The sequence below is a fragment of the Polypterus senegalus genome, chromosome 8 (assembly GCF_016835505.1).
Source record: "Polypterus senegalus isolate Bchr_013 chromosome 8, ASM1683550v1, whole genome shotgun sequence".
In the NCBI taxonomy this organism is placed as follows: Eukaryota; Metazoa; Chordata; class Cladistia; order Polypteriformes; family Polypteridae; genus Polypterus; species Polypterus senegalus.
The window spans coordinates 138,306,083-138,320,174 of NC_053161.1; the positions used below are offsets into that span (position 1 = coordinate 138,306,083).

The 14,092-nt window shown below is 37.8% G+C and overlaps 1 protein-coding gene across 1 annotated transcript in view; it reads left to right on the plus strand.

Moving 5' to 3' along the window:
- LOC120534319 (thioredoxin reductase 1, cytoplasmic-like) overlaps window positions 1–14,092 on the plus strand; it is a 125,613-nt gene that overhangs the window by 82,605 nt on the left and 28,916 nt on the right. The window contains exons 12-13 of the mRNA XM_039761822.1: window positions 3,498–3,605; window positions 4,695–4,790. Of these exons, the coding sequence (XP_039617756.1) occupies window positions 3,498–3,605; window positions 4,695–4,790 (204 nt within the window). The remainder of the gene's footprint in view (window positions 1–3,497; window positions 3,606–4,694; window positions 4,791–14,092) is intronic.

Below are 14,092 nucleotides of genomic sequence, written 5' to 3' on the forward strand. Positions count from 1 at the left end.
AGCTTGGTTCACTAAGAACTAGCAGTAACTGCAAGATTGGTGTCTGTTAGGATTTAGCTGAGACTTTTTTACGAGTGTCTTTTTTTCTTTGTTTTTTCTTTTGCTGTCTTTTTCTGTTATTTGTTTTCATCTTTGCTTTTGTGTTATTTTCATTAATTGTTTTTTCATCAATAATTATAAATTGTTTTGTTTTAGCTCATTATTAAGTACTAGCTGTGTAGAAAGCCTGTGCTGTAAAAGGTCCTGGGCTCCTAGAAACTATTGAAATTGTCAGAAAAAAAAATTGAAGTACAGAATTGGCGGTTTTGTTTTGTGGACATGTTCTCCCCCCTTGTCTATCAGTGGCTATGTGAGTTTCTCTCTCGTTTGTCTTTCCCCAGCGGTCTCACTTTGGCGACAGAGTCGCTTTCTTTCAGTTTCATGCTGTAGCCTCGTACTTCTTTCGTCTTCTGACTCGTTAACTCAGGGCCACTTTGATGGTTCTTTGAGCTTCATGCTGTAGCCTCACACTTCTTTCTTCATCCGATTAATCAATCTAATTAATCACTAATTTGACGGTGAGGCTCTGAAATGGGTGCTGTAGTCACTAGGGCCTCAGTTACCTGAGGTGCACTTAAGCACACCTGTTGCCACAGGTTTGTTGTTGTGTCATTAACTCTTGTAACTGTATTCTTTGGCTGCATTTTGCTTCATTTCTTTGTAAGCCTTGCATGTCTATCACAATTAAATTTAAGATTGATCTGTGTATTTGGCTTTGCTTTTACATATAGGGAATTTTAATGTTTGTTTGGTGGATTTCGTGTCTGAGAATACATTTTGTTGGTTTAATTAATAATAATTTCATTTGTTCTTTCAATTTCTTTGTTTGAATAGGATTTTGTGTTTCACATTTCTGAATTCTTTATTTAATTTAGTAAATTAAAGTAAATATTTAATTATGTGTATACAAGGTGTTTTGGCTTTTGTGACCAACACATTTGGGCCCTATCATAACAGCATCTGCGACTCTTGCCTTAATATGTTTACTTTTTGTCCACCCCTGCAAAATATCCTTATTTGATGATGTGTGCCTTTTAAAAATGACGTATGGGCATACATTTTTAAACTTCTTTATCTTTTGCTGTTACTCTCAGACTGTGTCCTTTTGATTTCAATAATTCTGTAAATAATTATATAACAGTAGCTGAAATACCCAGCGTTTTCCAGGAGGAAAATAAAGTATTTTTTTTAATTGTTTGAGAAAAACATTATTAAAAAAGAACAGAACTTTAAAAATAAAAGGAAATTAATAAACAATAAAGACTCACTAATGTCCTTGTTTTGCGGTCTTGTATGTATGTTATCATCCAGCTGACCGGCCAACTCTGTTTAATTTCAGAAGCAACAGGAGCGTGGTGCTGCTTACACATAAAGAACGCTGGCAGTCGCCTGCTATATACTAACTTTGCAAGCCCGTGCTGTTAAAAGTGCGGGATCCTAGAAAGTATTGAAATCATCAGAACTACTCTGGACCTCTCTCTGCTATGACGATTCGTGTTGCTGACGTGCTCGCATCATTTGTGCATTAGCAGCTAAGCGACTGTCTTTCTTAGGGGGTTTTCTTTTGCCGGTGTGCTGGCCTTGCTTGCGTATCCTCGGAGCTGGAGCTCACACCATGACTCAATGTCTCACTTCCGGGCCGGACAGACACACACTTGCATGGATAGAACGCTATTTAATTTCAAAAGCAACAGGAGCACGGTGGTGCTCAACCATAAAGAATGCTGGCAGTCACCTCCAGTTCGCCCTCTGGTGGTCATTCCGAGTGTTAACTGAATGATAACATGCATACAAGACCATAAGATCAGGAGGGGGTGGGTTAGGGCTGATTTCACCCTACAGTATTTTTAGTCAACCTTTGAGAAACATGTGTACTAAGTTTCATGAAAATTGCTCCAGCAGTTCTGACGTGATGCTGGAACATACATACATACACATATTGACTTTTGTAATACTAGGGGGCTTCGCCCACCCCCGTGTTTGGTTTACCGGATATACAATTCAAAAAGATTGTTATTTTCATGGGAATTGTTACATATGCATTATTTTCACTTTAACTTTTGTAAAAACAATACTTGTCCTTTATTTCCGGCCCCCTGTGTGGTTACATCTGTTTCTCGCAGGACATATAACACTGCTTGAGTTGTGAAGGGGGGGCGGCTGAATGCACGCTAAGGATATGCTGTCGGATCATCTGCTGTCTTTCTGCTGCTGGTGAGCTGCCTGTTCTGCTTGTCGCATTTCGTTGTTTTAAGAGCTGTGAGCACATGATGCTTGTCTGCCAAAAGCAATCCAACAACTGCTAGGTTAGATGTCTGTGGACGTGTTTTAAATGATGGCTCACTGCCTTGTCTTGCGTGACGTTGTAAAAACAAATGTCCTTTATTTCTGGCCCCGGGTGTGGTTAAATGTCTTTCTCGCAGGATGTATAACACTGCTCGCGTTGTGAAGGAGGGGCAGCGTTGATCATTTTAAAGCCTGTACAGCTGTCCTTTTTGTCACTTCGTGTCTCTGCTGCTCTTGTTGTGATCGCTTCTCCGTGATCATAAAAATACACCTGATTGAATTGTGTTTTCTTTTAAATGAAACTTCTTGTTGCTTTAACTGTTGTGGGACCACCTATTCTCATAGCGTATGGTCCATTATTGTGTAAATCTATGTTTTGCGCATTGAATGATGCGAAGGCGAAAAGACTTTGTTTTCTGCTCTTTGCCTTTTATTTCTGACCTCGTTTTGTCCTGCTGTTTTTTCAATTACACCTGGTCCTGATGATTAATTTCCTTTTATTTGCGCTAATGTGATCTTTACTATCTTTTTTTTGATACTATAGCGACTGACGTAATAAACTGTCACAAAAGTTTTACTTGAACAATCATTGACTTCGTAACCCCAAACACAACTATTCTCCAACCCCTCATCCCTGGGTCTCGCCTTTCAATACCCGCTATCAGTCTTCCGTGTTATACTCCGCCCTCCCTCAATCGGACCTAACAGTCACTTAAAACAAAAAAGGTTTGAACCTGGCTGGGACGGTACAATACTTTCGAATTTTACTGCTTTCCTAACTTTCTCTGGAGTCTTTCAAATTCCAATGCTTTCATAATCTCTAATCAATCTTTTTTTCTCTCCAACACTTTTGGGTCTCTTTTCTCCATGCTGCTCTTTCTTTTTTGCTTAGTCTAGAACGTATTGTCCTTATACGCTTTATATGTGTTGAGAGCACAGGATCTGTGTGTGCTATGTGCCTTTACACGACTGAGTGTTTGCTGGCTGTGCTCTCTTATTTGATATTGTTTGCGTCCCGCGGGTCTTTTAAGTGTCTTCCGAGAAGACCACGTCTCGTCGCCCTGCTTTTCCTTTCCAGGATTTTTTTTTTTATAATAGAGAGATAGATTATTCAAATGACGAAATTGGTGGTGATAAAATCTAATGTTTGTTTATATTTTCATTTTCTTAAGTGTGACTACAATAATGTTCCAACTACAGTGTTCACACCTCTGGAATATGGAGCCTGTGGCCGGTCTGAGGAAAAAGCCATTGAGGCGTTTGGAGAGGAAAATATAGAGGTATGATCTAGAGCTATTATGGATAACAAAACGGAATCAAAACCTAGTAAAATATTATACGGAGACTATGAAAGTTGCAAGTATACATGAATGAACCTTGAAACTAATGAATTATTTAATGGTAAATTCAATAAGTGAAAACACATTTTGAAATGCATAGTTGTGCTTTAATAAATATATATTAGAGGAATGTATTAATGCATACCTGCTGAAATAAGTGAATTAAAAAATGTAAAAATCCATCCAGTGCTGGTTCCTGAGTTTAAGTGGGTTCTAGAAGAGTAGATGAAGCAAATCATCCATCCATCCATCCATCTTCTAACCCGCTGAATCCGAATACAGGGTCACGGGGGTCTGCCGGAGCCAATCCCAGCCAACACAGGGCAAAAGGCAGGAACCAATCCCGGGCATGGTGCCAACCCACCGCAGGACACACACAAACACCAAGCACACACTAGGGCCAATTTAGAATCGCCAATCCACCTAACCTGCATGTCTTTGGATTGTGGGAGGAAACCGGAGCGCCCGGAGGAAACCCACGCAGACACGGGGAGAACATGCAAACTCCACGCAGGGAGGACCCGGGAAGCGAACCCGGATCTCCTAACTGCGAGGCAGCAGCGCTACCACTGCGCCACCGTGCCGCCCGCTGAAGCAAATCAATATTTAAAAAATAGAAAACTAAATAAACTAATTGCACAAGCAAAAAAAAAAAAGGTAAAAAATAAGTAAAAATCCTGTTGCAGGACTTGGAGCAGAATGTACTGTAGGTAAGAGGCCCTAGAGGCAGAGCCCAGTCCTAATCCTTCATTGCTCTTGTGATTAACTTTTACTTCATTTAAAGGGCCAATGTATTTATTTGGGAGAGCCTCTATATTTTCTCCCTGAGTTCACCAGGTTTTACTTGTGTGAGATGGATTCTCTGCTTTAGAACAACACCCAATTACAGTTAGAGATGCTACTTTAGCAAATATTAATTGATTTATAAGCATCATAAAATTCTGATGTTTTCATTTTGACAAACCCAGAAAGTAATGGACAGTTCTTGTTAATTTTAAGCAACATCATGATGTAGCCTTGTATTTACAGGTATACCACAGTAGCTTCTGGCCACTGGAATGGACAGTTCCAAATAAAGGCAAAGATGCATGCTATGCAAAAATAATCTGCAATAAACAAGATAATGTGAGTATTAGAATCATTATACCCTAAAACATTAAATTGTTTGGAAATAGATAGCCTTGTATATTTCCTAATTAAGTGAATTTTAATAGCATGGTGGACTGCATACTTGCATTGCTTGCTTGTTTAGAATCTCTCTGTAGAAACTTGTATTTCACTCAACGTTTGCTTCTAAATTTTGAATGATCTCTGCCACTAAGGAACCTTGCAATACTTTCTACAGATTTTCTTCACTTCAAGGGTTTTATTGTTTTTTCATTTGCCAAGGAACAAGGGTGTCTGAGCACGTGTAGGTTCTTTAATCAATTGCGCTGTATTACATCCCATTCTCTGATTATAGCTGGTGATGAAATGGCATCATCAGCACAACATGGCTACTGATGAGATTGTAATCTAATACCATTTTGATGTAAACCCCTATTAAGAAGAACACTGCATTTCAAAGACACAAGCCTGTCGCCTGTCAAGACAGAGTGTTTAGTTAAATAAAGCTAATTTAGTCAGTTGAATCAAGGGAGTTAGAGACAGGTAAAAAATCAGAAGAAAACATAGAAATCAAAACTAAGAAGTTAACCCAAAGACAACAAAGACAGAATGTGAATTATAGTTTCTCATTAGTAAGCGGGTTTCTGGTATTAAGAAAGCTGGAGTCATGTAGCTACATTAACTAAGAAAGGAAACACACATAATGTTCTTGTATTACTCAACTGGTGAATTAGATGCAACTAATAATTTAATCTGCTACGGAAGTAAAACCTCATGCTGAAAGTGCTTTAAAGTGAATGTTTGTGTCTTTCCACCCTAAGGTACATTAAGGAAAGCAAAACAACTGAAACAGAAAATCATTCAGCAATTTTAACAAATAATTCACTTAGCCAGTAGTCATCTAATGCAGCTATTGGTATGAAGACTACAAAATCAGGTAGCACACACCAGACAAACATATACTTAATCAAATGTCCAAAAGCCATGATAAGATTTCATTAGCAGAACAGAAACAGAGGCAAAGGCAGAGGCAGAAGTCCATTTACCTCGTAAGTCGGATGTCTCAGTTGGGAATGACGTCACATCCAGGAAAACCGTTGTTGTGCTTGCTGCATCGGAATAAATTGCAGTTTATAACAATGCAGTATTATGTGTTATTTTGCGTATCCAAACACAATACCAACATGTCCACAAATAGAAGTTGGACAGAGCTGTGTGTACAACTGATTTAATGAGTTACAAATAAGCAGAAGTGCTAATAAACAGTAAATACTACAGCATTCACTAAAGTTTGCTGTGTTTGGTGCCACTTTGGATTGACATTATGAGGTGAAGTCGGACAAATGTGGACTTGACACACCAGTCCTGAGTTTCTTAGTTGGAACTATGACTTAAGGGGGCAATCTTTTGAAAATTCCAAGTAGGAACTCAGAAATTCTAACTTATCATTTCAAATGGATTGCAGTAACTTCATACTTATTTTCTGCAATATATTGTTTCAAATATAAAAAGTATAATGCCACTCTTGTTTGATATTGGGAAGCTTGTTTACAGGAAGCCTATATCTATAAAAGATTCCCACACGTTCAGCACCTTGAGTTCAGCGTTACTGAACTTAAAAATGAGGGAGATTCTGTGTAATTAGAGATTGTTCTAAATAAGTCCTTTAGAGAGACAGTGAACACCCTTAATTTTTAGAGGGTGAAATTGTAGGGAAGAGACTAAAGACAAATTGGTAAATGTCATATGGACAATTTAGGATCGCCAATGCACCTAACCTGCATGTCTTTGGACTGTGGGAGGAAACCGGAGCACCCGGAGGAAACCCATGCAGAGAACATGCAAAGTCCACGCAGGGAGGACCCTGGGAACCGAACTCAGGTCTCCTTACTGCGAGGCAGCAGCGCTACCATTGCTCCACTGTGCCTACCAGACATGGAAATTACCCTTTCTAAATAAACCAAGAAAGAACAAAATGCTGTTACTTATGATTTATTTTGGTCTAAAGATGTGTCAGGAGTACATATCCATGTAATTGATGTGTTGCCACAGCAAATTTCAGGGAATGAATTAAAAATTGTAAGAATATCTACACAAGTGTCACAGATGAAGAACAACTCGGACGACCATTCTTGTCCACTAGTGCTGACAATACCGAACGTGCCATCGACACCGTGTGTGCCCTTTGAAGTAAGCGTGTTAACAGCCTAGGACAGGTGCTGTCACGGTCGTTCCTGGGTTACCACAATGGATGCAGGTTTTTACTCAGTCAGTCAGTTTCACAAATTAATGGGCCAGTGCTACTTCTAATTGATCTAATTGTTTAATTAGCTGGCTTTTTTCTTCTCATATTTTGCATTAGGAAAATGTGTCTCCAGGGCTAAGGTTGGAAACCTATACTTTACCGATTGAATCAAAGATCTTTTCAAGTTACAAATCCAATGGCTGCTGGCTGCTTATACTGTAGGTATGTTTTTTTTGCCATCTGAATAAAAAGGGTTCAGTTTGAGGTTCCAAGCTGAAAAATTAATGGTATTTTAAGACCTTTTTGCATTAAGGACAGGGTTTCCAGGTTGATAAAAAATTATTACCCACAGACAGCTTAAAAATAGTGAATTTGACCAATAAATATCCCAATGCCTGGGGAAGACAAAATGACACACTGGAAGGCAGGATTTTGTCAAAAAGAGAGGGTTAGGTACACTGTAAAAAATGTCAGTAAATTTAACGGTACAAATACTGTAAATGGTGAAGGTAAAAGACCTTTTCTGAAAAAAAGGAAAGTTACCTTATGTTCTACTGAAAATTACCTTTATATCTTAAACAATACATTTCATTATTTTTTACAGCCAAGTTCTGTAAAATCAATATTTTTCTACCTTCAAAATATGCTAAATACCATTTATTGATGCATTACAGTTATACTGAAAAAAATCTGTTAATTTTACAGTGTAAAACTGTTAAATAACGAAGGTAAACAACCGTAAAATGTAAAACGGTAAATCACTGTTAAAGTAAACCGGCTATGATATTTGCCTAAGGACACGCCCCTTTTTACAATATTATTCCTGGTGAACCGCATACCTTTGAATAGTAGGGAAAAAAACTTCACCTAAGTTAGCAGACTTATTTTTCCCCACGTGCTGAAGGTTTTTTGAGGTTATGGAAGCTTTTTTTATGGTGGGTTGTATGTGATAAGTAGGACACCATACACCTCAAAAGAGAAAACTTTACTTCCCTACCAGGCAAGCGGCGTAACTTCTTTAAATGTTGAGTTGTTTTCAATGTGTGTAATTAAATGGCACATACTTGCTATTGGATGTTGTTAACTAACTGATGCAATCTATGTACTGGGGTTTGACCCTGTCAGTACATATTGTTTATTGATTGTCATATTTTTTTACACAACATGAAGTTTTGGTTATGGTTAAACATTCCCTTCTGTTGGTGTTTGTTGCAAAGACCAAATAGGTTTTACTACAAAGTTATTCTGTAAACCTAAAAATATTGTCACCTTATTTATTACAACAAAATTTTGGCAACCCAGCTGCCAGTATTTTACCGTAAATTTAACATTATTTTTTAAAGTGTACCGTAGACCAAAAAACATTGTTACCTTCTTTTTTACGGTAAAATCCTGGCGACCCCAGCTGCCAGTTTTTTACCGTAAATTTAACTTTTTTTTTTTACAGTGTACATATATTTCAGAATGATTGAATGGGCATATATCATCACACAACAGGGAGGTTTTACAATGGTAAAGTACATGTACAAGTACAAGTAGCAGGGAAAGATGTGCCAGATGGATGAAACCTAGTAAATATTGGATTACTGCATTGTTTTTAAAAAAGTAACCCAATAAACTGCAACCCGTGAATGCCCATTTTTTCCCCACAAATGACACGCAAAAGTAGCCTAATTGGGAGAAAAAACCACAGACCTGGCAATACTGGTGAAAAGATCTGTGCCGACATGTCAGCTCATTATTATGTAATACCTCTTGTTATCAGATTACACTCACAAAACCTGCAGTTTAGTAATTTATTTTGCTTTTACAATAAGCGTGCTTCCTGAGTAAGAGGAATCCATGTGTTGCACAGTCCAGTAAGACTGATATAGTTGTTAAGAGATCAAGTAGAATACAGTGGTACCTTGGTATATGTCCGCTTTGGAATAAGTCTAACTTGGTATATGACCTTTGCTTGGAATATGACTCGCGTGCTAGAATACCACGCACTACCCTTGTTTACCTCTCTCTCGAGACAAAGCCATGACTGCCCACGAGCGTCAGTACGCCAGTTGCTAGCATTCAGTGAACGACCCGCGCTATAACTCTGTGTACATTTTTATGTGATTTTGTGTTTTTTCACGTAAATTTGAATTGATTGTTGAAAAGTATGAAGGTGGCATGCATATCTGGGACTTGGCTGCTGCATACCGTATGCCGAGAACGACGGTATCTACGATTATGAAAAAGAAAGAAGTTATTAAAAAGTAAAGTGAGGTTAAATTTTCATTTATTTCATCTAATTGCTTTTGTATTTATGTATTTTAGTATTAGGCAGTGTTTAAATTATTTTATACAACCCCATCAATGTATAATATGCAAATAACAATAGGATTTTTTTTTCATGGGAACAGATTAATCATTTTCCCTTTATTTCTTATGGCAAAATTTTGTTTGGTATAAGTCAAAGGATCTGGAACGGATTAAGGACATATACCGAGGTATCACTGTATTATGATTATTCATGTCAGAGGAGTGACAAGAGCTACAATAGATATAGTTCATAGTACAAGAGACATTTCAGTGCAATGCTAAGAATGAAAATCTGATTCTGAGGATTCAAACGGACTGCTTTCAGTGAGTGGCTGATGTAGATGGGCAGAGACACTTAACCTGCAATGTTTAGGAGAGAAAAAGGCAGTTTGTACAGATTGGTTGAATTTAGAGAATTTAGCCCAAACAATGAATAAATGGTGGACATCATTGCAACATGGACTATTTTTACTATCTTTAGTGCAGTAGGACCAGCAAACCAGACAGGAAGGGCAGGTTATAATGAACACAGTAATATTAGTGGTGCAGAACTTGAGAAGATGGGTGGGTGTGCGATGAAAAAAACAAAGAGTTGGTTTGAAGTTGGTGAAAAGGGCAGAGACATCTGATCTATAAATGTAGTATGAATTGGGGAAAAGTAGGGTGATCATGAAAATAGTTAAAACTGTTAAAAGAAGAGACTGGACAGTACTGCTCTCACCATTTAGGCAAAAAATAGCCAATAAAAAAGGAAGAAAAAGCTTTCTCTTACTGTCCTTCACTCTCCACCTTAGTAAGCCAGTTCAAACCAGTACCAAGACTCCCTTTGAATCATACACCAAGGAGAATATCCTAACAGATAAATGTTCTCTTTCTGCCTGCTCTCACATGCCCCTGTCTACTCTTCCCTTCTGTGACACTTCTCTTTCTTTATTTCTTTGTCTCTCAGGTCCGTTCCACCAATTTTACAATATTTTGAGATTAGCTAAACTTGTTTGGTCTACCTTCATTTTTAGAACTGCTTTATAAAATAACTAGCAAAATAACACTGAAGAAATGAAAAAGAAAATCTTAACATTCGATTTTATTGTGCACTGCTTTCAATCAAAAGTGGAAAGCTTTTGTTTCGGACAGAGTGGCCAACTTTTGTCCTTCCATAACAAAAAAATATTAAAGTATGCTTAAAGCAGAAATATGCTTAGAATTACCAAAGTTAAAGTTACCAAAACTGGAACCTAACGTAAAGACCCTCTGTGCAATGCAGCAGGCTTAGCATTTACATTTACATTAATTTCCTCTTTACTTCTGACATGAAGTCATACATAATTTAGGAGTTATTTACTCCTCCTTTTGATAATTTTGCATTTACAGTAAATGTAAATGTTTTCGATATTAAACGTGAGGAAATTTTTGAGTTTGTATTTTTTTCCATATCAATATAATTCTTATATATATATATATATATATATATATATATATATATATATATATATATATATATATATATATATATATATATATATATATGTGACAGTCCGTGTTAGCTCTACAGTCTTTGAAAATTTAAATCCAGAACCGCCAATAATAAAACCAAAGATTAAGCAGGCAAATGAGGACAGACACAGGCAGCAAGGGTAGGTGCAAATGCTTTATGTTTTTATTAAAACCAAACAATAGTGTCCAAAGTGCAGTAATGTCAATAAATAAATTATTTTAAAACAACAGTGTTTGTCTGTAAGTTAAAATCCAATAAATAATCCAAATGATAGAACCATGCACTCATCAGGTGCACTTTCTCTTCTTTTTATCCTTCCCGAGCCCAGCACATTTTCCAGTCTCCAGCTCCTCAACTCTACCTGCTCAGGTCCTGCAGCCAGCAGAAACACCATGGCCACATCCTCCTGCTTTTGCCACAGTTGTCTCCATCAGCATTTGTCTGACACTGTCCCTCCATTTTCCACTACGCTCACCTAGCATCTTAGGGATCTCTAGGAGGGCACCTCATTCCCTGCTCCTCTGTATATTCAGCAGGGGTCAATCCACCCCTGGAGCATTGATTGTTTGCTCCTGTATGGGGCTGCTGACTGCTCTGCCTCTTTTCCCACACAATGGCTCAGACAGCCAATATTGCTCTCTCACTCATTGCTCTTTTTTTCCTAAAGCCCGCCTCCTCATTTCCTGTGCAGGCTCCATTTTATGCACCAATTGGATGCTGCCAACACTTGCTTCAGGGTGTTAATGAAGCACTTAACTGATCTGTTTGCTGTTCAATCAGCTGATCACCAATCAAACTTGGAGTGACACATGTACATTCCCATGTACACCTGCTGGAGCCTGTACACTCTGGAACATTCCAATTATTTATTATTTACAGCAAACGTCTCTCATCACACCCTTATAAAAATCCCTAAATGTAATATTGGAGAAAGTTAAAGAAATTTTACCTTTAGTTGCACCTAACAAGAGTTCAGCACTTAATATTATGATGAAATAATGTTGGTACTTCAGAACATATTTAAGTTCCTGGAAGTGGGTATTCCAAGAAAAAGCTTTGGAACCGCTGATCTACAATAGGACACTAGGAGTGACTTACAGTGATCATCTGAGAAAAGCGTTTTGCTTTCCCTGCAGAAAAATCTCATTTGTAGTGTTGGAGATTTCTTGTTGAACAAAGAATGATCAGCTTGTATATTTCACTCTTCAAGCAAGGGTACTGAGCCCCTGTATTTCTTCACTTTACCAGAAGCTCAAATGATTCCTTGTATGCAGCTGAGTGTTGCCAGCAGCTGCTGGACTTGTGATACTTGTATATAAATCAAGAGATTTTCCTTTGGATGGCTCAAATCAAAGAAGCATTCTGTATTATTTTTGGTAATCACTATTGATTTGGTATGCAATTTTTACCATGTTATTTATGCTTTAATTAATCATAGCTTGATAATACAGTACTGGCATATTCACATGTGTTTTTGTTCACTGACAAACGCTGATGTAAACTGCTGAGGTGCAGGTGCCTTCTCTGTGCTCGAGATAAAGAGTTAAACTTGAACTGTCATATCACTCTCAAACAATTTGTTCCCATTTATGCAAAACTGGGCCGACACCTGCTTAATGTAGAACATTATGATTTTGATTTTACAGTGGCACAGAAGGTTAGTTTCCCCATACCTTAATTCCCATCATGTATTTTAATTCTGAGTGGTAACTCCCCTTTAATGTGTCTTACTTATTTTACTAAATCCTTTCCAACAATACAGAGAGAAGAGTTATAACATTAGAATTTTTCTGGAAATTGGGGTGATTTTCAAGTTTTGGTTGTGCTTTGTTGTGCCGAAGGCTATTATTATTTGGCCAAGTGATTGGTTGAACCCATTTCCAAATGGTACTGAAATTCAAACTTTTGTGAGATGAGGCTGACTGTGGCACAGTGGGTATACTATAAAATATTTGAACTGACATGACAAATGAAGATGTTGATCGAAACAAGGAGAGCACATAGCCTGAGACATCTCTGTGCTAAAGGTCTGAAGGGAAGATGTGAAATGTTTGATTGTGATTAACAGTTTCCATTTCTAAAGGAATTTTAACATTCAGTGGCACATTGGTTTCTTAATCTATTTTGTATAGTCAGCCTGATTTCCGGGCCTAGTGACCAACTTTGCACGTATTTTTCCTGCCTGTGTGGGAATTTCACTGGGTATTCTGATTTCCACCTTCAAACTCCAAAAGCAAGTAGGTAAGGTTAACTAGTGGCTGTAAGGTTAACCCATTATGAATGAATCTGTTTGTATAAGTGTGTCCTAATGGTAATTTTTACTTTACACCTGAAGCTGCTAGACTTTGTGATGTTCTAAGCAAGCTCTGAAAATGGAGAGACAGATGATCGTGGTAGAGAGATGAGCTGATGTCTATAAAAAAAGACCGACATTACGGTCCACTTGGTGGGTACACATTCTAGAAAGTCTGTTAATGAGGAAATGTAAAATTTACAGCAGGTGAAATGCTTTCAAGGTTTCAGATGTAAGTGCTACTAGTTTAAATTCACTAAGGTAGGAAATTCTTGGTAGGAACAATGGTGAATGCTTCAAACCCTTGGAAATATATATTGGCTTTTGTATCCTGCAGGGGGCGTTAGCTTCCTGGGAATGAGTTCTTTTTGTAATTGTGGCATGTTATATAACCCGAAAACTATATAGATTTAATATAAAAAGGCAATACCCCTCCCTTAATGATACGGAGGCAATAAATCACATAGGAGAAATAACTTAGCTTTCTTTAATGACGGCTTATGCTGCATAACAGATGAAGGAAGCCAATGGCAAGAACCCAGTTCGGGAGTGGGGGTCCGATGTGTAGAGTCTGCCATTTTCGCTGCAGCGTTGGAAGGATTTTCAGGATTTTCAGGATCAGATGACGGTATCTCCCATCCATCTGTCGGCTTCAAAGGTGTGCCAGGCAATGTTCCAAGGCTTTATGCTCTTTCTTCATGTGCAGGACCCCATTTAGGTGAATCATGCCATTCCAAACAAGGCAAAAGAAGATATAGTTTCATGCTGACTTTGACATACAAAAATAGTATATAATGGTCCTCAGTCTAATTGCTCATTTTACAGTTGTCCATAACTGTCTTGTCTTATAATGCTTGCCTAGCAGTTCTTATATGGTGAACCCCTGTGCTAAATCTGGCTCTGTGTCAACTGTGCATGTGAGTAGAAAAAGGCAGATTTATAAAATATATTTGAACAGAGCACATTGACATATTAAACTTATACTCTTATTA